The following is a 27693-nucleotide window of genomic DNA, read 5'->3' on the forward strand; positions in this document are numbered from 1 at the left end:
AATACTTTTGGCCACAACTGTAAGAAGGTGGGATAAATAAAAGTTTCTTGGATAACGAAAGGGTTTGTTGTAATATTACCAAAATGTGCAGAAATGTCAGCAAAAACCAGGTTAAACAACAATACTCAGGAGTTTTGACTAATACCTTCAAGCTTGAACCGTATTCTTTGCGTGTTGAAACCATCGTGTAAGAAGGCCTAGACCTGATTTATTTTTATAAGCAATCGTTTTTTCATAAGAGCACGTTTTGTTACTAGCTGAAATAACTTCCTCAGTACTGGGTGAACTAGCTTCTTTTCCACAATTTGGTAATGGCCAATAATAATTGCACAGTGATCACTCTCCCTCGTGTATGACTGATTGGATGCCTAATAACAGTAAGGCTAAGGGGGAAATGAAGGGGAAAATGAAAGCCAAAGCGTCTTTGGAACTAGACAATCCCACAGGATGTGTAGCAAAGTGCCCTTATTACCACAGCCACGCCAGCACGAATGAGAAGTATCAGGGAACGTGTGTTTGACTTTAGTACCTGTGCAGTGTGGATTTCATGTAGATTGTGTAATACGCGACACCAGTGAAAGTGTGGTTGACAAAGGTTAAAGGTGCGTGACCATTTCAATGTAATGAATATATGGGTTTTAAGCTCTTTTTTGGTAAGGCATTGAGTTATAAACATTGTATGAAGGAGATCCATACTAACTTTAATATGGGAGAAAGATACTTTTTGTAGGAAATGTTTCATACAAAGATATTTTTAACATTTGTGGTTTGGAATTAGACATTTGTGATGGAGATGCTCCAAAGTGTGGGGGAGGTGGAGTCAGTCAGGAGGGTTTTGTGATGCCATGTGTTTTACATTGTTGTAGATCTAAGTCAGACATTAGGAACTCCAGGGTCTCTATTGAAGCTATATTCAAAACTGGGACAGATGGGGAAAAGCATTTTTAATGGAAAAGTCTCGAGCTAGAAATTGTGGAAATTTAGGAGGAGAGAACAGAGTAAGAACTTAATGTACAAAGCAGGGCTGTGGAGTCGGTAAGCCACAGTTGCGACTCCGTCTCCGACTCCTGGATTTTATCAGGCTCCGACTCCGGCTCCGACTCCGACTCCTTCATAAATGGCCAATTCATAACAACAAATTTACTGTTGTAAAATATTAAACATCGTGCTTATTCAGTTTCTTACCATCATATAAGTAATCAGACCACTTAGAGCAAAAACTACATTTATTAGAATACAATTAGAATATAGCAAATAACTTTTATAAACTTTTCTAAACTGTAAGTAAATATGCAATAAACACTTTTATGCAGTTAATAAGAAGAAATCTATAAATTTGTCCTCAGAAAAAGTATTGCCTCTGTCAGATCCTCCTTCATGGATGCCCTCAAATCTGATCTAATTATTTTGAGAGCAGAGAACAACCTCTCTACACTAACTTGTGTTGGTGGCAAAGCAGTAACCACTCGGGCAACATCTCTGACAATGTCAGGATACAGAGGAATCGCTTGTTGCACAGTTATTTTTGATGAACGGTCAAATTTCTCAATTTCTTTTAGTGCACATGAAAAGTTCTGCTGAAATGTACTGGCTGTGTTCCTTGATGGGGATGACTCTTCTTCTATGCGGGAACGCTTTGCACGGTCCTTGTGATCCAAATATTTTTCAAAATTAAATTCTTCATCAGTTGATGATGAGGGTGAAGATGTGGCAGGACGACCAAATTCTTCTTGTTCCTCCTGACTGTTCTACAACCCTTTCATCCTTACTGCTATTTCAAACAGAGCTTCTTTTCCTTTACTTAGCCGTTGATCATCTAGAAGAATCCGATGCATTGGGTCTACATAAACAGCTGCCAAAAGAATGTTATTTTGTAATAGTAGCTCCTCTCTCCGTTTCATTGATGTAGCAATGCCACTTGCAATTAACCCTCCTCTTTGGGACAGGCGAAACATCAGGTTCTTCCACTCCTTTAAGAAAATACCTGGAGTTAAGTCCTCTGCTTGTAATTTTTTAGTCACTGTAAATGGGTGCTCTAGCAATTTTTCCAGCTCAGTCACCTGATTCCACTGACTTTCATTTAGCGTCAGTTGAGGGTTAGCCATGTCTACAAGAAAGGTTTTCAGTTCAACAAGCGCTGAATCATTAAGTAAGTACTGCCCCATCGTGTGGCTTGAGCAATAATTGCCCCTTTTCCAGCACGTCTCTTCAAAATTGAGTCAACTTTAGGGGTTCTGGCAACAGTAGCCAATTTTCTCACCTTGCCAATCAGTGCAGCAGCATGTCCTTCTTGCAGACTGTCTCTTATAGCCAGCTGTAGCGTATGCACAACACAGCGCATGTGATGAATGAAAGAACATATTGACACAGTTTCAACAAGATCATCTAAACTATCATGTTGCTGTTCATCTGAAGCAACTTCAGTTTGCTCCTCAGTTACAATACTGTGTTCCTCTATTTCAAACATTTCTGTGTCTGTGGACCCAGAATGTTCTTCTAGCTGCTGGTCACCATCATTACTCTCATTCTTTAGCTTAATAGTACTTATCATATTTGAAGCATTGTCAGTTACGACAGAAAGAACTTGCTCTTTTTTAAGTTCATAGTCTTGCAGAACCTTTTCCACCAAGACCTGGAGAAACTCACTGGTGTGATGTGCTTTGGCGTCTTTTACTGCCAATGTCTTGGTAACTATTTCATTTTTGTCACAAACAAATCGGACATTGATGGCAAAATAGTTCACTCTGTGACGTGTGCAGGCATCCATTTTAAGAAACAGAAAGCGTCCCTTGAGAGTTTTTTAAGTTCTTCCTTTTGTTTAAAAGCTTCTTCGATTACTAATTTTCTAATACTCTCTCTCTCCAGAGAAACACCAAGCTTGCGGGCCATTTCCCCATTCAGACACATAAAAGCTGGTCGTGAAAATAATGAAATAGGCACACTATCCTTTACAACAAGCTCTATGATCTGTTTTTTAAATGTATCTACTGTCATTGTCACAGTAAATTTGTCACTGACAAAATATCTTGCAACTGATGGCTGCAAAGTTCTCTGCTCCTTTGTTTGGCTGGAAGAGCTGGGCACTGGTTCATTGGTTTGGATGCAGTCTTTCTCATCCACTGCTTTCAGTACTTCTGGATGAAAGCGCTGTAAATGTCTCTTTAGATTAGAAGCTCTGGTAGGAGCATTTTTATCTTTGCCTGAATATGCACTCATCTTGGCTTCACAGCATTTGTTTTCGTCTGGATCATTTGTCATGCACTGACAGACATAATGTTTTCTATCTTGAGTGATGGTGAAATGTTCAAATACAGCTGATTTAATGTGATGCTTCTTTGACATTCTCAGGTTTTTAATTCTGCATTCACAATCCAAATGACAATTGTTTTTCCTAAAAACAATTGTACAAAATTATTGCCAGGTCGTACAACTGATATAGTGGTCAGTAATACTGTTATTATTCCTCATGTACTCACAGTTAACTGATGCAAAGTTTGTTGAAAGGATAATACTTCTTACAGTCTTCCTCTTCTGAGTAGCAGGCAGCTGTGAGATGCTTGGAAGACGCACACCTAGTATGATCTAGTCTAGAGGAGGAGCTTTACTACTAAGAATTTGCAACACATTTTCACTTTCAGTTTCATACATTGTAAGTAGGGGGGTTGGGGCAGCATGAGGTTAACCAAGTATAAGATTAGATAAGGGCAGTGGAGAACAGTGACACACAAGAAGTAAGAAATGTCTCTATCTCCAGCAGAACTGCTTATCACTGTTGTTCATAGTTTGATAGAACATATATATTTGAGTAACATTTATAAAATTCATATGAAAGTTCAATTATGAAATATTAATACATTTTTTTTAAAGCTGGAGTCGGAGTCAGTACATTTCTACGGACTCCGACCAAAACTAACTCCGACTCCACGACTCTGACTCCTCAGCCCTGGTACAAAGGAGGGGCTTTAACTGCTTTGCGACCCCCCCACAATAGATAAACGTCAGCGCTTGCAGAGCTTTGTGCATTGCCAATGTTGTTGTTTCTGATCGACACCCCCACGTACTTGTACCTTATAACGCAGGAATTCCAGTGCAGACTGCTTTCTGTGACCTCTGTTTTTGTCGAGACTTGATTGGTTCAGGTCCTGATGATATCAGCCTCATGTCAGCCAATTAGCGCAATCACTGGGAAAGTTTGTTGTAGTAACAACTGTCCCTAGTGATTGGCCTCATAAAATGCTGTTTCTCCTTTGATCTTCTGTCAGTGAGAGATCATAGGAGAAACAGTGTGGCAAGTGCTGCTGATAAGAGCTATGTCAGTCACAGAGTAGAAGAAAAAGCTTGAACTTTAAGCCTACCCTAGATTTAAGCTGTGGTTAGGCTTAAATGGAACCTGTCTCCAGAAATAATGCTGTTAACTTGAAGACATGCGCTTAGGCTAGTTTCACATTAGCGTTTACGGCCGCAGCGTCGGGCTCCACACGGCCACCGCTAAGCCCCGCCCCCTGCCGCGCCTCCGCCGGTAGCTCCGCCTACGGGCGCATGACGCTGCATGCGTCCTGCGTCCCATATCTTTAGCATTGGGGACGCAGGCCGAGCGCAGGTATGCGTTTGGTGGCGCATGCGTCCTTTTGACGCTGTGCCGACCGCACCAAATTGCTACAGGTTGCATTGGTCGGCGCACCGTCAAAAGGACGCTTGTGCCGCCAAACGCATACCTGCGCTCGGCCTGCGTCCCCAGTGCTAAAGATAGGGGACGCAGGATGCATGCAGCGTCATGCGCCCGTAGGCGGAGCTACCGGCGGAGGCGCGGCAGGGGGCAGGGCTTAGCGGTGGCCATGCGCAGCCCTACGCTGCGGCCATAAACGCTAATGTGAAACTAGCCTTAATCTGCAGGTTAACTGCGTTACTATGCTGTCTGGTGCCTGCACACAGCCGAATGCATTGAGAGAAAATTATCTTTATTCTCCCCACCAGCAATCGGTATTCAGTCACACTCTGGGTATACAGTCTGGCTTCTGTAACCGCACCCTCCAGCCTCAATGGTGAGCCAGTGTCAGTCAGTCCCGGGGGCGCCGTTACAGAAGCCGTTCTGTCTTCTCAGGGCATTGACTGAACCGATGCCACCCCTGTTGTGAATTCCCTGGCTCAGACTTCTGAGCCGAAGCTCCCTCCGGTGGTTACTGGAGGTAGTGGAGCTGGCCAGATTGACAAAGATTTGCCACCTGCTGATGATGACGACGATTGGAGATCTGGGGTTACGGATTGGAGTATTTAAATCTGCAGACTTCCTGCAATCCCTGCTGGTGATTGCTTTCCTGTGCATTCAGAGGTCTGATGTCTCCTGCCCTGTTCCTGTATTGTTCAGCTAAGTGATTAGTTTGCTAATCCTTTGCATCTGATCTAGTTTTGTCTATCTCTACTTGTTGTGCGGGTTGGATCAGCTTGCTCCTGCTGGGGGCTGTGCTGGACCACCGCTCCATATGTTACTGCTTATGTCAGTTTGTTCAGTCCCCTGTTATATTGGTCTCTTTTGCTTTGTTTCCAGTTGATACCGGAGTGCTGATATAGTGGGGGCGAAGTCGTGTGACTTCAGTGTTTTTGTGTACATCAGATGTGTTGGATTTTTCAGGGTTTTTTGCGTGATTGCAGACAGTGTCTTTTCTTTCCTATCCTTTCTAGTCAGTTTGGGCCCCATCATTTGCTCAGTCTATTTTTCTGCCTGCGTTTGTGTTTCATCTTGTCTCACCGACAATATATGTTTGGGGGCTATCTATTCCTTTGGGGTCTGCTCCAGGGCAGTTTAGATTTCACCTTTCTTGCTTTAGGCTTAGTTAGCTCTCTGGCTGTGCCGAGGCGTCTAGGGCATCGTAGGTACGCTCCACGGCTACTGCTAATTGTGTGGATAGGATCAGGGGTCTGCAATCCGCTTAGTTACCAACCTTTCTGGTTTTCTGGTGGCTTAGCCTGTCCTGCCATCCTCCTCGGTGACCCAGTCATGACAGAATCACTAGCTTTACTGTAGACTCTAGGGTACTCTAAAGAAGGAAAGAATTGTAAAAAAAAAAAAAAAAAAAAAAGTGTCAGAATTTTTTTTTTTTTTGTATATTTTTTTCGTCTTTTTTTTCTCTGGGGCCATAGGATTTTTTTTTTTTTCTGTCTAAATGGAAACTAAGCAATTGTCCGATCGTGTTGAGCAGCTCGCTGCTGAAGTGCGGGGAATTTCTGCTTATCGCACTCAATCATCTGCTGAACCAAAAATCCCTACTCCTGATGTGTTTTCTGGGGATCGGTCTAAATTTTTTTTTTTTTACTTTTAAGAATAATTGTTTGTTTGTATTTTTTTTGCTTTGAAACTTAACTCATCGGGAGCTCTGTGCAGCAGGTTAAAATTGTCATCTCCCTTTATCTTGCCGCCACTGGCATATACCGCCTGATTGTATATTGGCCAGCCAGCCCTCAGGGAACTTTTCCAAAACTATTGTGGCTGTATTTAGAAGGAATATGGGCATTTGTGTCATCTCCCTGCTGAGCAGCGATCCCCAGGAACGGGCTTTTTCTTTGACACCCAGAGATCCTATTCTGGCTAATGTGGATGCGTTTTTTCAAGCCCTGGGGTTGTTGTATGATGAGCCTAATGCTATTGATCAAGCTGAGCAAACCTTATTGGCATTGAACCAGGGTCAGGATTCTGCAGAGTTATATTGTCAAAAATTCCGAAAGTGGGCGGTTCTTACTAAATGGACTGATGTTTCCCTAGCAGCTCTCTTTCAGAAGGGTCTGGCAGAATCCGTAAAAGATGTTATGGTGGGATTTCCTGTCCCCTCTGGTCTTGATGACTCTTATGTCATTGGCCATTCAAATTGATAGGCGTTTACGTGAACGTAAAGCTACAGGAGAGGTGGTGCCGCCTTTCGAACGAATTTCTGAACCCATGCAATGCGATAGGGTTTTGTTTAGGGTGCAACGTCAGGAGTTTAAAAGGCGCAATAAGTTGTGTTTTTTCTGTGGGGACGCGTCTCATGCTATTTCTGTCTGCCCTAAAAGAGAAAAAATCGTTATGCTCACGCATTTGCGGTTGGCAGTGTACAGCCTAAGTTACTTTTGGCATTTACCTTGATCTGCTCCTTGTCTACATTTTCCGCTAAGGCTTTTGTTGATTGAGGAGCAGCTTTGAATCTGATGGATTTTGACTTTGCCAAACGTTGTGGTTTTCCCATGATACCCCTGTGGACTCATCCCTTTGAGGGGTATTGATGCTACTCCTTTAGTGGAGAATAAACCCCAGTTTTGGACCCATGTGATAATGCGGGTCGCCCCGGACCACCAAGAGAATTGTAAATTTTTGGTGTTGCACAATTTGCATGATACTATTGTTCTGGGTTTTCCTTGGTTGCAAATCCATAGTCTTGTTTTGGATTGGAAATCTGTGTCTGTGGTGAGTTGTGGTTGTCAATGTGTTCTTACTGACACTCCTGTTTTCTCCACTTCTCCCCAGTCTCATGATATTCCTGACTATTTGGCTGATTTTTCTGATGTATTTAGTGAGAGTAAGTCTTCGTCTTTGCCTCCTCATAGGAGTTATGACTATGCAATTGAGTTAATGCCCGGGTGTAAATTTCCCAAGGGTCGGCTTTTCAACTTATCGGTACCTGAACATGATGCTATGCGATCTTATATAGGAGTCGTTGGAGAAGGGTCATATCAGACCATCCTCTTCATTTTTAGGTGCTGGTTCTTTTTTGTGGCCAAGAAAGATGGCTCATTAAGGCCATGTATTGACTATCGTTCCCTTAACAAAATCACTGTTAAATATCGGTACCTGTTACCTCTGATTTCTGATTTATTTTCCAGAGTTAAAAGTGCCTGTTGGGTTACCTAACTTGACCTCAGGGGAGCGTATAATCTTATTCGCATCAAGCACGGGGATGAATGGAAGACAGCGTTTAATACCCCAGAGTTACATTTTGAGTACCTGGTGATGCCTTTTGGGCTCACTAATGCCCCTTCTGTCTTGCAATCTTTTATGAACGATATTTTCCGGGACCTTGTGGATAAGTTTTTGATCAATTATCTGGATGATATTTTGATCTTTTCCAGTGATTGGGATTCTCATGTGGAAAATGTCCGGACTGTTTTCCGGATTTTGAGGGAAAATACTGTGTATGTTAAGGGATCGAAGTATCTCTTTGGTGTACAGAGGATTTCGTTTTTGGGATTCATTTTGTCCCCCGTCTGTTATTGAAATGGACCCGGCCAAGGTACAGGCCATTTTTGATTAGGTTCAGCCCACTTCTTTGAAGACTCTCCAGAAGTTTTTGGGTTTTGCTAATTTCTTCATTAAATTTATAAGTAATTTTTCTGGTATTGTTAAACCACTGACTGATTTGACCAAAAAGGGCTCTGGCTGATGTGGTGAATTGGTCTACAGAGGCAGTCTCTGCATTTCAGGAGCTTAAGCGGAGGATTCACTTCTGCTCCGGTTCTATGGCAACCTGATGTCTCACTCCCATTTCAGGTGGAGATAGATGCTTCTGAGATTGGTGCAGGAGCTGTTTTGTCCCAAAGAGATCCGGTAACTTCTAAGATGAATTCCTGTGCCTTCTTTTCTTGAAAATGTTCCCCATCTGAACGTAACTATGACGTGGGGAATCGGGAATTGTTGGCCATGAAATGGGCATTTGAAGAGTGGAGACATTGGTTGGAGGGAGCTAGACATCAAGTTGTGGTCCTCACCGACCACAAGAATTTGATTTATCTTGAATCAGACAAGCGCTTGAATCCTAGACAGGCTAGGTGGGCCTTGTTTTTCACGCGTTTTAATTTTGTGGTCTCTGTTATGAATGGGCACCGAGGAGGATAGCAGGCCCAAGCTAAGCCACAGAAAACCAGAGAGGTTGGTTACTAAGCGGATGCAGACCCCTGATCCTGTCCACACAACTAGCAGTAGCCGTGGAGCGTGCCTACGATGATCCTAGACGCCTCGGCACAGCTGGCGAGCTAACTAAGCCTAAAGCAAGAAAGGGGAAATCTAAACTGCTCCGGAGCAGACCCCAAAGGAATAGATAGCCCCCAAACATATATTGTCGGTGAGACGAGATGAAAACACAAACGCAGGCAGAAAAATAGACTGAGCAAACGATGGGGCCCACACTGAATAGACAAGACAGGAAAGGAAAGACACTGTCTGCAATCATGCAAAAAACCCTGCAAAAAGTCCAACACGTCTGATGCACAAAAAACACTGAAGTTGCACAACTTCGCCCCCACTATATCAGCACTCTGGTATATTCTGAAAGCAATGCAAAAAGAGACCAATATAACAGGGGACCAAACAAACTGGCACATGCAGTAACATACGGGCAGTGATTCAGCACAGCCCCAGCTTGAGCTGGCTGACCCGCACAAAGCAGAGATAAACAAAACCAGATCAAATGCAAACAGAATAACAAATGAACCACTTAGCTGAGCCATGCAGGGAAAGAGCAGGAGACATCAGACCTAGAAGGCACAGGAAGAAAATCACCAGCAGGGATAGAGGGAGTCAGCTGTCTTAAATCCCAATCAGAAACCCCAGATCTCCAATCGTCTTCCTCATTATCAGGTGGCAAGCCTCTGTCAATCAGATCAGCTCCACTACCTCCAGTAACCACCAGAGGGAGTCCAGAAAGAGAACTCGCAACCCCTTTGTTAATCTGACCAGCTCCACTACCTTCAGTAATCACCAGAGGGAAGCCAGAGAGAGAATTCACAACAGGTCTCCTTTCTTCTGGGCACTAAGAATGTTAAGGCGGACGCCCTTTCCAGTAATTTCTTTGCGGATTCTCTTGATGTGACCGAGCCTACTATCATTCTAAATGAGGGTGTAGTTCTTTCCGCCATCTCTCCTGATTTGAGACGTGCCCTGGAGGAATTTCAGGAGGATAAACCTGAACGATGCCCTATGGGAAAATTGTAGGCCCCTGACCAGTGGAGGAAAAGAGTAATGTCTGAAATTCATTGCTCCGCGTTGGCTGGTCATCCAGGTATCTTTGGTACAAGAGATTTGGTGAGTCGGTCTTTTTGGTGGCTTGCCTTATCTCGTGATGTCAGGAATTTTGTGCAGTCCTGTGGGTCTTGTTCTTGGTCCAAGCCCTGTTCTCGTGCTAGTGGTTTGTTGATGCCCCTGCCAGTGCCCAGGAGGCCGTGGACCCATATCTCAATGGATTTTATCTCTGATCTCCCTATCTCTCAGAGAATGACTGTTATTTGGGTGATCTGTGATAGATTGTCTAAGATGATCCATCTTGTACCACTCCAAAAGTTGCCATCTTCTTCTGAGTTGGTGCCTGTGTTTTTACAACAGGTGGTTCCTCTGCACGGGATTCCTGAGAACATTGTGTCGGACAGAGGAGTCCAGTTTGTTTCCAGATTTTGGAGAGCTTTTTGTTCCAAACTGGGAATTCAGTTGTCTTTCTCCTCTGCATTTCATCCTCAGACCAATGGGCAGACTGAGAGAACAAACCAGACTTTGGAGTCCTATTTGAGATGTTTCATTTCTGCTGATCAGGATGGTTGGATCTCATTTCTGCCATTGACCAAATTCGCACTAAACAATAGGGCTAGTTCTGCCACTTTGATGTCTCCTTTCTTTTGTAACTTTGGGTTTCATCCTCGATTTTCTTCAGCGCAGGTGGAAGCTTCTGCCTGCCCTGATGTGGATTCTGTGGTAGAGAGTATTTAGCAGATTTGGGACCAAGTAGTGGATAAGTTGTCCCATTCTCAGGAAAAGGCTCAACGGTTTTCCAACCGGCATATGACCATTGGTCCCCGGTTTAAAGTGGGTGATATGGTTTGGTTGTCCTCAAAAAATATTCCCATGAAGGTTGCATCTCCAAAATTCAAGCCAAGGTTTATTGGACCTTATAAGATTTTGGAAATCCTTAACCCTTTTCTTTCCGTTTGCCTCTTCCAGTTACGTTTAAGATTTATAACGTTTTTCATAAATCTTTGTTGAAAAGGTTTGTGGAGCCAGTGGTTCCCATGGCTGCGCCCCCTGACCCTGTACTGGTTGAGGGTAATTTGGAATATGATGTAGAGAAGATATTGGATTCTCATCTGGCTAGACAGAGACATCAGTACTTGGTCAAGTGGAAGGGTTATGACCAAGAGGATAATTCTTGGGTTTCTGCTGCTGACATCCATGCCAAGAGATTGATTCGTGCCTTTCACCGGGCCCATCCTGATCGGCCTGGGGGCGTGGATGAGGGTTCGGTGACCCCTCCTCAAGGGGGGCGTACTGTTGTGAATTCCCTGGCTGAGTTCTGAGCCGAAGTTCCCCCTACTCCCTCCGGTGGTTACTGGAGGTAGTGGAGCTGGCCAGATTGACAGAGATTTGCCACCTGATGATGATGATGACGATTGGAGATCTGGGGTTACGGATTGGAGTATTTAAGTCTGCAGACTTCCTGCAATCCTTGCTGGTGATTGCTTTCCTGTGCATTCAGAAGTCTGTATTGTTCAGCTAAGTGATTCATTTGCTAATCCTTTGCATCGGATCTGGTTTTGTCTATCTCTGCTTGTTGTGCAGGTTCCGCTTGCTCCTGCTGGGGGCTGTGCTGGACCAACGCTCCATATGTTACTGCTTGTGTCAGTTTGTTCAGTCCCCTGTTATATTGGTCTCTTTTGCTTTGTTTCCAGTTGATACCGGAGTGCTGATATAGTGGGGACGAAGTCGTGTGACTCAGTGTTTTTGTGTACATCAGATATATGTTAGATTTTTCAGGGTTTTTTGCGTGATTGCAGACAGTCTTTTCTTTCCTATCCTGTCTAGTCAGTTTGGGCACCGTCATGTGCTCAGTCTATTTTTCTGCCTGTGTTTGTGTTTCATCTTGTCTCACCGACAATATATGTTTGGGGGCTATCTATTCCTTTGGGGGTCTGCTCCGGGGCAGTTTAGATTTCACCTTTCTTGTTTTAGGCTTAGTTAGCTCTCCGACTGTGCTGAGGCGTCTAGGGCATCGTAGGTACGCTCCACGGCTACTGCTTGTTGTGTGGATAGGATCAGGGGTCTGCAATCCGCTTAGTTACCAACCTCTCTGGTTTTCTGGTGGCTTAGCCTGTTCCTGCCATCCTCCTCGGTGACCCATTCATAACACCCCCCCCGTCTTTATGACTGAATACCAAATGCTGGTGGGGACAATAAAGGTCATATTCTCCTTGCTGCATTCGGCTGCGTGCAGGTGCCGGACAGCATAATAACGCGGTTAACCTGCAGACTAACCCCATACCTGTCTTGATGACAGGTTCCTTTTAAAGTTAGGCTTAGGCTTGAATGCAATTGTTTTACCAATAATTTATTAGTAGTCACATTATTTAGTCATGTTATTCACATCAATTCGTTTAGTTACATAGCATACTTAATTGTAGTAATAAATTATATAGTATTGTCACGACCCAGCTGTCGAGTGACCAGGGACCACAGGCTCCTTCTCTGTCCCTATCACTAAGGGAGCACCATAGCTTGCCCTATTCCCTGGGATATTTCCAAAGGTGAAGATGCCAGGGTCGCCACCCTTGCCTTATCTCCTGAATTGGCCCTCAGTCTGTTTTCTTCCCCTACCCAGGGAAGAGGGGCGCTTCTGTGCACTGCAGTACACCAACCCAACAATCAAGGCAACACAAACAAGGGTAAACTAAAACATCAAGCATACAAATATTCACTCACATATAACAGAGTAATGCATCAGGGAGAGGAGGATGGGGGAATAACCAAAGTAAGAGAAGGGAAGGGAATTATCACACTTACTAACCATGCAACAGTCACAGATAACTCCTCCAAAACTCCTCATTTATAAGCACCTCTCCAACCAAGCCATGCAGCAAAAGCTGGCTCTGACATGGGTTTGAATTAGGACCTATTATAAAGGGGGATGGGAGTAGCTGACTGAGCACTGCTGAGAGCTCATACTTAGAGTTTCCAACATGGCCGATTAACCCCTGTTCTGCCAAAAGAAATAAACACCAGTTAAAAAGAAGTGCTTCTTTTCAGCACTGAAGTAGAAACATTCAGACACTGCGGTATTCTGGCTTCTCTTTGTTGTGGTAACCTCGTGACAAGTATACTATATACAGTATACTATATACATAATTTCATAGGAATGTAGTTTGTACTAAAATGTAACTGATACTCTTGTTCTATTTGTTCAGGAATTATAGAGGTTTATATACATTGATAAAAAAAATATAAAAAGTAAAAAATGGCTCGTCTGTCTTATACTGCAGAGGAGGCATATGCCCTTTTATTTTCTGACAGTGAAGAAAGTCTGATGTCAGATCGCAATGTGGATTTCGAGGGCTTTACCAGCGGCGACAGTGATAACTTGGAAATGAGCAGTGATTCTGGTCCATCCTCAAACACAAGGACAGTACAACAAGAAGGGCAAATAGTGCTGCTGGATAAGCATGTCATGGGGTTTCCGCAACCGAGAGGAGCCAGAAGACCGCGGTGTTTGATTTGTTCCTACTCCTGCACTGAGAAGAAGCACTTCTTCATTTTAATAGTGTTTATTCCTTTTCGCAGAACAGGGGTTAATCGGGCATGTTGGAAAAGCCTGAGCTCTCAGCTGAGCTCAGTTAGCCACTCCCCATTCCCTTTATAATCTGGCTCCTGATTAATCATAGAATCATAGATTAAAATCTATGTCAGAGATAGCATTTGCTGCATGGCTTAGGAGAGGAGTTCATATGGAAAGGCGTTCTGGAGGAGTTATCTGTGACTGTAGTGGTTTGTAATTGTGGTAATTCCCTTCCCCCCTCTACTTTGGTTTATGCCATTCCTTGTCTAAATTTGTGCTAAACAAATTTATACGCTTCCCAGTTTATCAGCCACAATTCACAATCCTATTATGCTAGGTCAAACTTATGGACGCCAACTAATTTTATGGAATTGAAATTTTTTTTTTAGGACTTACATTTGCCAATAGTGCTTGATGATAAAACAAACCAAAAAAAACAAGCATTCTGTCCTACTGGTCCAACTGCCCTGTTCAAGCCACTCCTATGTTTTCTGTCATTCTTCCTGGGACGCACAATGAAAACCTCATTAGATTTTGACATTTTAACAATAGTCAATGCCTTCCCAGAAATGTCCCAGAACATGACAGACTTCATAAAATCAGACCCATCTTTGAAGACTTGACAGAAAAGGTCATAAGGCTCTACACCCCAACACCAAACATTTCTATTGATGACTCCATTGTAAAATTCAAAGGAAAACTGCACCTCAAGAACTTTATTTCATCTAAGAGGGCAAGGTTTGGAATCAAACTCTATAAAATGGACAAGAGTTCAACAGGATATACATCAGCTTTTCACGATTATGAGGGGAAAGATAGCCAACGAAACCCACCAGAATGCCCAACTTATTTGGGGACATCTGGAAAAATCATTTAGGAGCTGATAAGTTCATTTTTAGAAAAAGACAGCAACCTGTATATACAGAATTACTACACCAGCATACCCCTATTTTAAAGTTTGGTTGAACACATCTTAGTGACATCATTTGTAAAAACCGGTACGGGTTTCCTCAATCCTTGGTCAGGGGCTGTACACAATGAAGAGCTGCTTGCTCTCAAGTATAAGGACGATCGCAACATTTAAGAGGCAGGCAGTTGGACGGGAGCTCAAAGCATGGTCTCTGAAGCTTTCTGTACAGGTATGATGCATTGCAATGCTGGTACTGTATTTGCAATCAATACGAACAAAAGTTGAAAGTCCCATAGAGAGACTAGGTAAAAAAAAAGTAGAAAAAAAAATATTTTTAAAAAAGTATAAAATATTACACTAATTAATAGTAAATTTTTATGTAAAAATGAAACAAAAAAGTACCCCTATTTGGTTTTGCCGCCTCCCAAACGACCCAATTTATAAAAATATCACACTAGTTAACTACTTTACTGAATGTCTAAGAAAAGAAATCTGTGGCAAATTATGCATTTTATTCATACCGCTGGGGAAAAAAGTGGAATAAAATACAAATTTAAATGAAAATGAAACAGCTGAAAACGTCATCTTGTCCCACAAAAAACAAGCTGCCATAGAGCTCCATCAGCGGAAAAATTAAAATGTAGCTTTCAGAATAAAGCATTGCAAAAACAATTCTTTTTTCTATAAAAGTTTATTATGTAAAAGTGCAAAAAACAATCCCTCACATGGACTGTTGACAGAAATATGCAAAAAATTATAGCTCTCAAAATATGGCGATGCAAAAACTAGTGTTTGAAGAAAAAAAAAAAGCATTTAATGTGTGACAGCAGCCTAACATAAAAATTCAACATAAATCTGTTATCGCTGTAATTGCACTGACCTGAAGAATAGTCGCCTAATCACTTGTACCGCACGAGCAATGGCATTCTGTCTCCCAAAGATCGCAGTAAGGCTCGGCTCACATTTATCCTGTTCTCTATGCTGAGTGCTTACTCTGGGGTTTCCGTGTAAATCTCTAAAATATGAGATTCAGGCGGAACCCCTGACAGAAGAGTCTCTATAATGAGGCGGATTAAGTAACAGTGGACGTCGTCTGGCCTATGATCAGGCAGTGTCCATGTTTGCATAAGGCTAGTTTCACACTAGCGTTTTTGATAACAGCGACAGCCTGCGCACGGCCGCCGCTAAGCCCCGCCCCCTGCCGCGCCTCCGCCGGTAGCTCCGCCTACCGGCGCATGACGCTGCATGCGCCCTGCATCCCCTATCTTTATCACTGGGGGCGCAGGTCGTGCGCAGTATGCGTTTGGCGGCGCATGCGCCTTTTTGACGGTGCGCCGGCGCAACCAAACTGCAGCAGGTTGCGTTTGGCGCAGGTCGGCGCACCGTCAAAAGGACGCATGCGCCGCCAAACGCATACTGCGCACGGCCTGCGCCCCCAGTGATAAAGATAGGGGACGCAGGGCGCATGCAGCGTCATGCGCCGGTAGGCGGAGGCGCGGCAGGGGCGGGGCTTAGCGGCGGCCGTGCGCAGGCCGTCGCTGCGCTCAAAAACGCTAGTGTGAAACTAGCCTAAAAGCATGATCTGTCACAGTTTTGTGCACTTTTTTTGGTTTTAAAAGGTTAAACGGTGCTTCTTCCTTTCCAAACCCTGACTTGTGCCCAAACAGTGGTTTTCCTGCACATATGGGGTTATAGGCATACTCAGGAGAAACTGCACAAAAAATTTTGAAGTTCATTTTTGTCTTTTAGCCTTGTGAATTGAAAATATAAAATTTGGGGTAAAATAAAATTTTTGTAAAAGAAAGTTAATTATTTTTTGCTTTCATATTCCTTCAGTTCCTGTGAAGCACCTGAATGGTTAGTAAACTTCTTAAAAGGGTTGTCCACTACTTTAAATTAACCCCCCAATGTATCCCCCTGGGCTCCTAATGAATTTTGAAAAACCTCATGTTGCCTATACTGCCTGTGAGCGGCAGTATTGCTGGCTGCTCACAGGCAGCGCGTGACGTCTGGCTGCAGCCGGCTCTTGCTTCCGCTGACGTCCCGTCAAGTGCTGGCAGCAGCAGCCGGGGGTCCCTCTTCCTCCTTCCACGTTGGCTGCCAGGCTGTGGGCGGGGTTTTCCCTCCACGTCACACCCGGCATCCACCGCGCACCCATTAATTGAGTAAGCGTGCGGTGGATGCTGGGTGTAATGCGGGGGGTAACCCCGCCCACAACCCAGCAGCCACCGCGGGGACCCAGTGCTGAGTCACGCCTCACTTGTCGTAACATCAGTGCTGGGTTACGTGCTGCCTGTGAGTGACCCTGGATAGCGCCGCTCACAGGCATAAAAGGCAACATAAGGTATGTACAAAATTCATTAGGGGCTCCGGGGGGGAAACATTGGGGAGTTAATTTAAAGTAGTGGACAACCCTTTTAAATGTGGTTTTGAGCACTTTGAGGGGTGCAGTTTTTAGAATGGTGTCACTTTTGGGTATTTTCTGAAATATAGACCCCTCAAAGTCACTTCAAATGTGGTGGTGTCCCTAAAAAAATGGTTTTGTAAATTTTGTTGGAAAAATGAGAATTAGCTGGTCAACTTTTAACCTTTCTAAGGCTAGTTTCACATTTGCGCCTTTTTGCGCAGACTTTCGTGCGCACTTGAATTACAATGAAAAAATGCTTGCAAACGCATGTAAACACAGCGATTTTTGACGCATCAGCGTGCGCATGACGATAAAAAAGCAGCGATTGTATGCGATTTCATGCATTTGTGCATGCGTTTGCGTTTTTTATGCGCATGCGTTGTCTAGATTTCACATTTCACATGAGGAAAATTCTTGAAACATACTCCACCAATGGGACACCAGTGGGCGTATGTCCTGAGAATTCTTTATATAGACCCTGTTTACAGCTGAATTCTTCAGATTTGCTCAATTTTTCCTTTGTGAACATGGATCTGTGTTGGAAGAATTTTCACTTTAACTTGGACTTGGACATCGCGCTGGCTCAGGCTTTTCAAAGGGAGTGATAGAGACAGCGAAGACGGCAGCAGGGGCGTTTGTGGATACATCCAATTATTGAACTCTGGGAGAGCCGTGGAGCGTACCACACCCTCTACAGCGAGCTCCGGGAATACCCGGATGTCCCAATAAAGCTTCAGGGATTTGCTTGCTCGTGTTCAAGGAGCCATCCAGAGACAGGACACACAGCTCCTTCGTGCGATTCCTCCTGAGGAACGGCTCCTGGTCACATTACGGTACATAATATTTCAAAACCATTGCCTACATAATTGTTTTTGTTCTGCCATATATTTAACAAAAGCCTTCTGAATTATTGTTATGCCAGGTAATAATCCTTTTGTAATGTTATTGTTTTAAAAAACCTTGGCCATAAATATTAATTTTTGTTCTTTCTCTGTTTCGCAGATTCCAGGGTCTCTCCAGTTGCCAATCTTCACTCCACTTCCAGTACAATATTGGAATATCAACCTTGTCGGGAATAGTTGCGGACACCTGCCGGACTTTGTGGGACGTTCTCTGTCCAGAATTTATGCCCCTGCCCACCGCAGAAAAGTGGATGAAAATCGCAGAAAGATTCTGGACAGGGAGCGGTGGATGGGAAACACATCTGGATAATAAAACCTAAAAGAACAGGCTCTGAGTACTTTAACTATAAAAAGTACTTTTCTACAGTATTCATGGCCATTGCGGATGCAGGCTGTCTGTTTGTTGCGGTGGACATTGGGTCATTTGGGGCAATGACTCACAGGCTTTTAAGAACTCTGACATGGGCCGTAGGTTGTATGGCAACCATTTTAATTTCCCCATGCCTCGACCTCTTCCCCACACCGAAGGTCCGCCACAGCCATTTGTAATGGTTGGGGATGAGGCATTTCAAATGTGCCAAAACCTGCTGAAACCCTACTCCAGCCGGGACTTGGACCACACGAAAAAAATATTCAATTACAGACTGACCAGGGCACGAAGAACTGTAGAGTGTGCTTTGGTATTCTTGTCTCCAGATGGCACATTCTCGGCACAGCCATCAATGTAAAGCTGGAAACAGTGGATGAGGTGGTGAAGTTCTTCATAATATTGTTAAAGAGCACCCTAACTTTGAACTCAAAGAACCAGCTGCAAACCCATTGCCTGAATTCACTTAGCACCATTTCAGGTCATCAGTTGAAGTTGGCCAAATGAGGGACCAATTTGCGGCCTACTTTATCTCTGATGTAGAACATGTGGAATGGCAAGATCAAATGGTGTAAAATAGTTTTCTTGTGTGTATGTTAATAAAAAACCTGTTTGGATACCGGTTCTGAGTGCACTATTTTTTTTTTTATACACTCCAACACAATAATCACCTGCCCAGGTGTACTTGTGAATTCATGATGCTGTGTTTTGTGCATAATTAATTTACTTGCACTCCTGGCCAGGTGAGTACATACACAAGTTGTATGACCTGTATCATCTCTACAGTTTGTGTTCAATGTGGAGCGACGGTGGAGATAATACATATTTGTATCACATGGCCTGATGTTACAAATGGTGAGTGATGGATGCAACAGCATCCTTCACTGTTTATGACACCTGGCCATGTGAGAATAAATATTAAACTCCAGCATCGCTCCAGTCTGCGTGCAATAGATAATGCAGACTGAAGCGACGCTGCAGGTTAACTCATATGTGTAGTCACCTGCCCAGGTGTGATAAATACTTATGATACGAGGCCAGGGTATTGTGCATATGACGTGTATTTTCTCCTTCATCTCCTCAGTTTATTCAACACACAATGAATAGAGGATGTAATTAATTACAAGGTATAACTAGAATCCCCTGGCCTTTGGTCACAAAGAGTGAAATGAGGATGTTAAAAACACACCAATCCTCAATTCAGTATTTATGATACCTGGCAAGGTAACAATAGATATGCCTGTGTGATCATGGACAAGAGTCACTGCCGCATCACAGAGCATTGAAATACTTACGAAAATCCTTGCGGAACCGGGGAGAGGCGTTGTCCCAGCCTTCCATCAGCACTGCAGCCACCTCATTCCAGAGCGGCCGGGTCACCGCTGTGTCCGCGTGCTGCGGATCACGGCTGTCCCACAACGGGACTCGCTCCTGGAATAGGTTGATGAGGGCCTCATTGTTCAGGGCGATTTCTTCGTCCCATTGGGGAGCCTAGAAAAAAAAGAAAAACATTAGAATCTTTGAAAGATTTGGAAATGAAAAAGATACAGAAAAGAATAAAGATTGAAGATAAAAACAGGACAGAAAAAAAGGTAGGGGGGACAAAATTTTTTTAAAAGAAGGGACATTCAGAGTCAGTCTATACTTATAGGCCGTCTCACCGCCGGCACTTGGACTGGCTGCTCCTGCTGTTCGTCCTCACTTGACATGGCCGATGAGGTCTGAAGAAGACCAAAAATTAATTTGCCACATGTGTACATACAGCAGCAAATACTTACCAAAACTGTAGGGCAGGAAAATACTCACCTCACACCCTGCTTGGGCCAGTTCACCACGGGACGGTGTGTACTCCTCTCCAAAAGACATGCTGCAATAAAAGAAAAAAATACATTAGTACATAATAAATTTAAAAAAGGACAGGCAGACATTAGGTTAGAATACTCACATTCTTGAAGTTGCTGCTGTTTCGCTAAAGAATTCAGTATGGTCTTGTCTCTCTTCCAGGCTTTCTGTAGATTAGTGGTCTGCCAGTGCAAACACCTTCTTTTATCTACACAACCCCCCAAACAATGTTTCTTGTGTAGGTGGTGGTTTAAACAAGTGTCTAGACATTATTTACTCTAAAATCGCTTGCGCTCAAAAGCGCAGGCGGGCGCATGTCCATGTGCCCGCCTGCGACCCCATAGACTGTAATGTGTTTTTTGGTGCATTCCGTGCACACGCGATCGCATGCGTTTTTTGACGAGATTGAGCGGATCTAAAAATGCAACATGTAGTGTCTAGTGTGTCTGGGCACACACCTGCAAAAAGCGCATATGCACGAAATCGCACATGAACGCATGCAAGTGCTAGACCATGCGCCCAACATGTTAAACATAGGGGGGGGCGCATGGCGCATCCCCCGACAGCGCTCGATGCACTGAGCGCAAAAATGCTAATGTGAAACAAGCCTAAGAAAAAAATATTAGTTTAACCCCTTTCTGCCATCGGACGGTATAGTACGTCCGATGACAGTACCCCCCACTTTGATGTGGTCTCCAGCGGTGAGCCCATCTCAAAGCCGGGACATGTCAGCTGTTTTGAGCAGCTGACATGTGCCCACAATAGCCCAGGGCAGAATCGCGATCCACCCGTGGCTTTTAACTAGTTAAATGCTGCTGTCAAATTCTGACAGCGGCATTTAACAAGCGCTTCCGGCCATCCGGCTGGAAATACGCTCACCGGTGACCCGTGTCACGTGATAGCGGGTCACCGGTGTGTCGACATGACAACCAGAGGTCTCCTTGAGACCTCTGGTTGTTCATGATGGATTCCTCTATGAGCGCCACCCGGTGGTCGGCGCTCATAGCAAGTCTGTAATTCTGCTACATAGAGGCTATCTGAGCATCACCTCTATGTAGCAGAGCCGATCGGGCTATGACAGGTTCTAGTTTCCCATGGAGGCAATTGAAGCATGCCAAAAGTTAAAGAAAAATAGTTTTAAAAATATAAAAAAAAAATAAAAGTTCAAATCACTCCCCTTTCGCCCTATTCAAAATAAAACAATAAAAAAAAATCAAACATACACGTATTTGGTATCGTCGTGTTCAGAATCTCTCGATCAATAAAAAAAAAGGATTAACCTGATCGCTAAGCGGCGTAGCGGGAAAAAAATCAAAATGCCAGAATTACGTTTTTTTTGGGTCACCGCGACATTGGATTAAAATGCAATAACGGGCGATCAAAGGATCGTATTTGCATCAAAATGGTATCATTAAAAACGTCAGCTCGGCACGCAAAAAATAAGCCCTCACCCCACACGAGATCACGAAAAATGGAGATGCTACAGGTCTTGGAAAATGGGGCAATTTTATTTTATTTTTTTAAGCAAAGTTTGGAATTTTTTTTCACCACCTAGATAAAAAAGAACCTAGACATGTTTGGTATTAGTTTTAGCATTTAGTGAACCTAACAAAAAAAAAAAACAAGTGTGGGATTGCACTTTTTTAGCAATTGTTTCCTGTTTTATAGTACACGACATGGGAAAACCAATAGTGTTGTTCAAAAGTACAGCTCGTCCCACAAAAAATAAGCCCTCACGTGGCCATATTGAAGGAAAAATAAAAAAGTTATGGCTCTGGGAAGAGGGGGAGCAAAAAACGAGAACGCAAAACTGAAAAAAGCTCCGGTCATGAAGGGGCTAAAAAATTGCGATGTTGGAAAGTAGACATGTGGGAAGTGTTTTTTATTAACTATTTTGTGTGACATAACTCTCACAATCCACTTCTTCGACCCCTTTACCCCCAAGGTTGGTGTGCATGTTAATGACCAGGCCAATTTTTACAATTAATATACATTTTTATAGCGCCATTTATTCCATGGCACTTTACATGTGAAAAGGGGCAAATATAAACAAGTACAATAAACTTGAGCAAAACAAGGCACACACAAGTACAGAAGGAGAGAGGACCCTGCGTGCGAGGGTTCACAGTCTACAGGGGATGGGTGAGGAATACACTAGGAGAGGGTAGAGCTGGTCGTGCGACGGTTTAGTAGACTGAAGATCACGGCATGTTGTAGGCTTGTCGGATGAGGTGGGTCTTCAGGTTGTTTTTCAAAAAGAATTCTGACCACTGTCCCTTTATAAGGTGGTAACTCTGGAACGCTTCCTTGGATCCCGGTGATTCTGACTTGGTTTTCTCGTGACATATTTTACTTCATCATAGTGGTAAAATTTTATTGTTATGACTTGCTTTTATTTGTGAAAAAACAGAATTATTGTGAAAATATTGAAAATTTCGCAATTTTCCAACTTTGAATTATCATGCCTTTAAATCACAGAGATATGTCACACAAAATACTAAATAAGCAATATTTCCCACATGTTTACTTTACATCAGCCAATTTTGGAACCAAATTTTTTTTTAGTTAGGAACTTATAAGGGTTAAAAGTTAAAAAGTTAAACAGCGATTTCTCATTTTTACAACACCATTTTTTTTTTAGGGACCGCATCATATTTGAAGTCACTTTGAGGGGTCTATATGATAGAAAATATGCAAAAGTGACACCATTCTAAGAACTGCACCCCTGAAGGTGCTCAAAACCACATTCAAGAAGTTTATTAACCCTTCAGGTGCTTCACAGGAATTTTTGGAATGTTTAAAAAAATGAACATTTACCGTAACTTTTTTCCACAAAAAATTTACTTCAGTTCCAATTTTTTTCTATTTTACCAAGGGTAACAGGAGTAATTGGACCCAAAAAGTTGTTGTGCAATTTCTCCTGAGTAAGCTGATACCCCATATATGCAGGTAAACCATTGTTTGGGCGCATGGCAGAGCTCGAAAGGGAAGGAGCGCCGTTTTACTTTTTCCAACGAAAATTGGCTGGAATTAAGATACGACGCCTTGTCGCATTCAGAGAGCCCCTGATGTGCCTAAACAGTGGAAACCTCTACAAGTCACACCATTTTGGAAACTAGACCCCCTAAGGAACTTATCTAGATGTGTGGTGAGCACTTTGAACCCCCAAGTTCTTCACAGAAGTTTATAACGTAGAGCCGTAAAATTAAAAAAATCTTTTTTTTTTTTTTCACAAAAATGATCTTTTCGCCCACAATGTTCTATTTTCCTAAGGGTAACAGGAGAAATTGGACCCCAAAATTTGGTGTGCAATTTGTCCTGAGTATTCTGATACCCCATATGTGCAGGTAAACCACTTATCAGTAACACCGCATTGCACTTGCTGACATAGCCAGTCTTGAGTACAGAAACTGTGCTCAGATACCTGTGGAGCGGGGCAGCAACAGTGAAGATGCGTACTTCAGACTAACAGGACCTGAAGCACGTGACTGCTGGGGACGTAGTCTAAACTCCACAGAGCTAGGAGCTGAAGGATAACTCCTAGAAAGGTAACTACGGGACAAGGTTACCAAGGGGCATAGACAGGGACAAACCAAATCAGGCCGGGGTCAAAGCATGAGATAGCACGACAGTACCAAAGGATTAGACAGAACGGATAGTCAGGACGTAGCGAGAGATCAGTAAACCAGAGCGGGCAATAGTCGGTACAATAGGGACAAACTGTAACGGAGTAACAATAGCCAAGCCAGGAGGTCAGAACCGGAGAAGACAATAGTACCAAAACGTGAGACAGAGAACAGAGTGAGCGGACAGACCGGGTCATACACAGGAAGCAAACAAGCAATGCAGTATGCACACACAACAGGGGGTCAGACACACAGCCAGAACAACAGTATAGCTGACAGGGAATCCTAGTCTGGAGTGAGTATAAATACCCCTCCCAGATCCTAAGGGAGGCCAGCAAAAGTTAACCCTGAGAGAACAGGACATTAACCATGTCCTATACCATGACAGTACCCCCCCTTAACGGGGGGGGCCACTGAACCCCCAGGCTTCTCGGGGTATCAGGCATGAAAAGCCCGCACCAGTCAATCAGCGTGCACCGAACTGACCAGAACCCATGACCGATCCTCAACGTAATATCTCTTCCAATGAATAAGGTACTGAAGTCTCCGGCGCACCCACCATGAATCATTGATGCATCCTACCTCGTACTCCAGTTGACCCTCTATCAATACTGGTGGAACAACGGATGAGGGATCTTCTCTAACTGTCCCCATAGGTTTTAATAGGGACCTGTGGAAGACGGTAGATATTTTGAAGGAGGTGGGCAACCGTAATCTGTAGGCCACCGGGTTGGTCACCTCTACAATCTTGTATGGGCCAATAAATTTGGGGTCCATCTTCATAGAGGGTATCTTAAGTTTGATGTTACGGGTGGACAACCAGACTTTTTCCCCCACTGTCAACGCAGGAAGCACCCCCCTCCTCCTGTCCACAAAATGTTTGAACTTCTGGGCTTTGGAGATGTTCCCCTGCACCTCCCTCCAGAGGGTTTTTAACTGTTGTACCATCCCCTCGGCACCAGGGCAACCCGTATCCATACAGGAAAATTCCCCAAACTGCGGAACAAACCCATAATTGACCTGAACGGGAGACTTTCCAGTAGACTGATTAATACGTCAGTTGAATGCAGATTCTGCCATGGGTAATAGCTCACACCAGTCTTCCTGTCTGGAGGAGGCCAGGCATCTCAGAATCCGCTCCAACGGCTAGTTGGTGCATTCAGTCTGTCCGTTGGATTCAGGGTAATATGCAGAGGAGAATGACATCGTGACCCCCAACTTCTACAAAACGCTCTCCAAAACCTGGCCACAAATTGCACACCCCTGTCCGACACCACATTCACAGGCACTCCATGCAACTGAACTACGTGCTGTATAAACAAGCTGGCCAAGGTTTCAGCAGATGGTAACGCAGGTAATGGCACAAAGTGGGCTTGCTTTGAAAATCTATCACCCACTACCCATACCACTGAGTTGCCCTTGGAAGGGGGAAGATTAGTGATAAAGTACATGGACAGGTATGTCCATGATTTATCCGGAATTGGCAAAGGCACCAATTCGCCGGCCGGACCTGAGAGCTTTTAGAGCGAGCACACACCCCACAAGTATTTACAAACTTTTTGATATCACTACCCATAGAGGGCCACCAAAAACCCCTGACCATTGCCCCTTGGGTAGCTGCAATACCAGGGTGTGCACTTAACACTGAATCATGAAATTCTTGAAGGAGTGTGTGACGGAAATGTTTGGGTACAAACAATTTACCTGGGGGTTTGTTCCTGGGAGCCTGTGCTTGCACTTCCAGAATCTCTCTCTCTCTAACTCAGAGGAGACTTCAGCTACAACCACTCCCAGTTGAAGAATGGAGGAAGGAGGTTCTGTTGGGGATACAGAATCAAAACTTCGGGATAAGGCATCTGCCTTTACATTTTTAGACCCTGGTCGGAATGTAATGGTAAAATGAAATCGAGAAAAAAAAAGTGCCCACCGAGCCTGTCTGAGGGGTCAATCTTAGCAGACTCGATATAGGCCAGGTTTTTATGGTCAGTGATGACCGTAATGGGATGAGTGGCCCCCTCCAAAAAATGCCTTCATTCTTCGAAGGCCAATTTAACCGCTAACAATTCCCTGTTGCCAATATCATAGTTTCTCTCAGTTGAAGAAAACTTTTTAGAGAAAAAGGCACAGAGTTTGAGATTAGTCAGGGTAGAGGCGCCCTGGGACAACACTGCCCCCACCCTCACCTCCGAAGCGTCGACCTCCATGATAAGAGGTCTTGACGAATCGGGTTGTACCAACACAGGGGCTGAAGTAAAGCATTTTTTTAATGTAAGGAAGGAATTTTTTGCGGCCATGGACCAATTTTTTACATCTACCCCTTTAAGAGTGAGGTCTGTTAAGGGTTTCGCCACCTGCGAGAAACCTTTAATGAACTTCCTATAATAGTTAGCAAAGCCCAGAAATCGCTGCAACCCCTTCAGATCATGAGGCTTCACCCAATCTGTACCTTCCCTGGATCCATGCGGAACCCCTCCCCGTATACAATTACACCCAGAAAAGACAGTTCTTGCATAAAAAACGAGCACTTATCCAGTTTAGCATACAAATGGTTCTCCCGTAGTCTCATAAGAACCGTACGAAGATGGTGTAAGTGTGACTGACTGTCCTCAGGGTATACCAAGATGTCATCCAGGTAAATGACTTCATAACGCCCAAACAGGTCAGAGGAAACAACATTAATGAAGTTCTGAAAAACAGCAGGGGCGTTAGTGAGGCAGAGTGGCATAACCAGGTTTTCAAACAGCCCCTCAGTCGTCAGGAATGCTGTTTTCCATTAGTCCCCCTCCCGGATCCTTATAAGGTTATAAGCCCCTCTTAGATCGAGCTTAGAAAACCATTTGGCCCCCTTGAGTTGGTTACATAAATCGGGAATTAACGGGAGAGGTACGTGTTCTTGACGGTAATTTTGTTCAGTTCCCGAAAGTCGAGGCACGGTCGCAACCCACCATCTTTTTTCTTTACAAAGAAAAACCCCGCTGCCACGGATGAGACCGAGGGCCGAATATGTCCCTTGCGAATGCTCGCTTTGAGTAATCTTTCATCGCTTGGCGCTCAGGCACGGAAAAATTAAACAAACGAGCCTTGTGTAATTTGGCTCCAGGTATTAAATCAATGGCACAATCATACGGTCTATGTGGTGGGAGCGCCTCAGCCTCACCTTCGGAAAACACATCTTCAAAGTTTCTCAGGTACTCCGGAATACCCTCCAGACCGACAGACGACACAGAAACAGGTTTTATCGGATTGACAAAAGGAATCGGGTTACAACACAGACCATTATAATTACATCCCCATCGGGTGACCTCCCCCTTCACCCGGTCAATGAGAGGATTGTGGCGTTGCAGCCAGGGCATCCCTAATACCAGTCCTACAGGCAGATGATTCAGAATGAAACAACTTAATTTTTCCATTTTTCCACTTTCATAGAAAAAATTTCAGACATAAAACAAATTCCATCCCGGGTAAGAGGGGATGAATCCACAGCCACAATTTTAACAGGGTCTTTCAACCTGACTGTCCCTATCTTTTTAAAGGCCCCGTCACACACAGCGATCTTGCTAGCGAGATCGCTGATTTTGTGACACATCAGCTATCTCGCCAGCGAGATCGCTGTGTGTGACGGGGATCAGTGACCGGCCCCCCTGCCGGTTATCGCTGATCGTGCAGCATCGGCCAGGGCCGTTTTTCGATCGCTGGTCTCCCGCTGGCCAGCGCGCATCGCTGCGAGTGGCAGAAAAAGACCAGCGATCATCTACGCCGGTTTCTAAGGTAAACATCGGATATCCAGGAGCCTCGGCTCCTGGATACCCGCTGTTTACCTTGGAGACCGGCGTACACGCTGGTTTCCAAGGTAAACAGCTGGTATCCAGGAGTCGCGCGGCTCTTAGATACCCGATGTTTACCTTGGAAACCAGCGTGTATGTCGGTTTCCAAGGTAAACAGCGGGTATCCAGGAGCCTCGGCTCCTGGATACCCGACGTTTACATTAGAAACCAGCGTCGCTGGTCCTGATCGCTGGGGCTGTCTTAACGATGTGCCAGCGATCCCATCATGTCGTATCGTTGGTGGGATCGCTGGGACATTGTT

At 44.1% G+C, this 27693-nt stretch overlaps 1 protein-coding gene across 7 annotated transcripts in view; it reads left to right on the plus strand.

Annotated features, from left to right (window-relative positions):
* PHF10 (PHD finger protein 10) overlaps positions 1-27693 on the plus strand; it is a 357386-nt gene that overhangs the window by 263130 nt on the left and 66563 nt on the right. Inside the window, exon 11 of one of the 7 annotated variants that reach the window (XM_073551852.1) lies at positions 17873-18763. The exons of the other annotated variants lie outside the window; for them this stretch is intronic. Within the exon in view, the coding sequence (XP_073407953.1) occupies positions 17873-18082 (210 nt within the window). The 3' untranslated portion in view covers positions 18083-18763. Of the gene's footprint in view, positions 1-17872; positions 18764-27693 lie in introns of those variants that run through there. 7 annotated transcript variants of the gene reach the window in all.

The sequence above is a fragment of the Dendrobates tinctorius genome, unplaced genomic scaffold (genome assembly GCF_039654945.1).
Source record: "Dendrobates tinctorius isolate UK_male_01 unplaced genomic scaffold, ASM3965494v1 ptg000181l, whole genome shotgun sequence".
Taxonomy (NCBI): domain Eukaryota; kingdom Metazoa; phylum Chordata; class Amphibia; order Anura; family Dendrobatidae; genus Dendrobates; species Dendrobates tinctorius.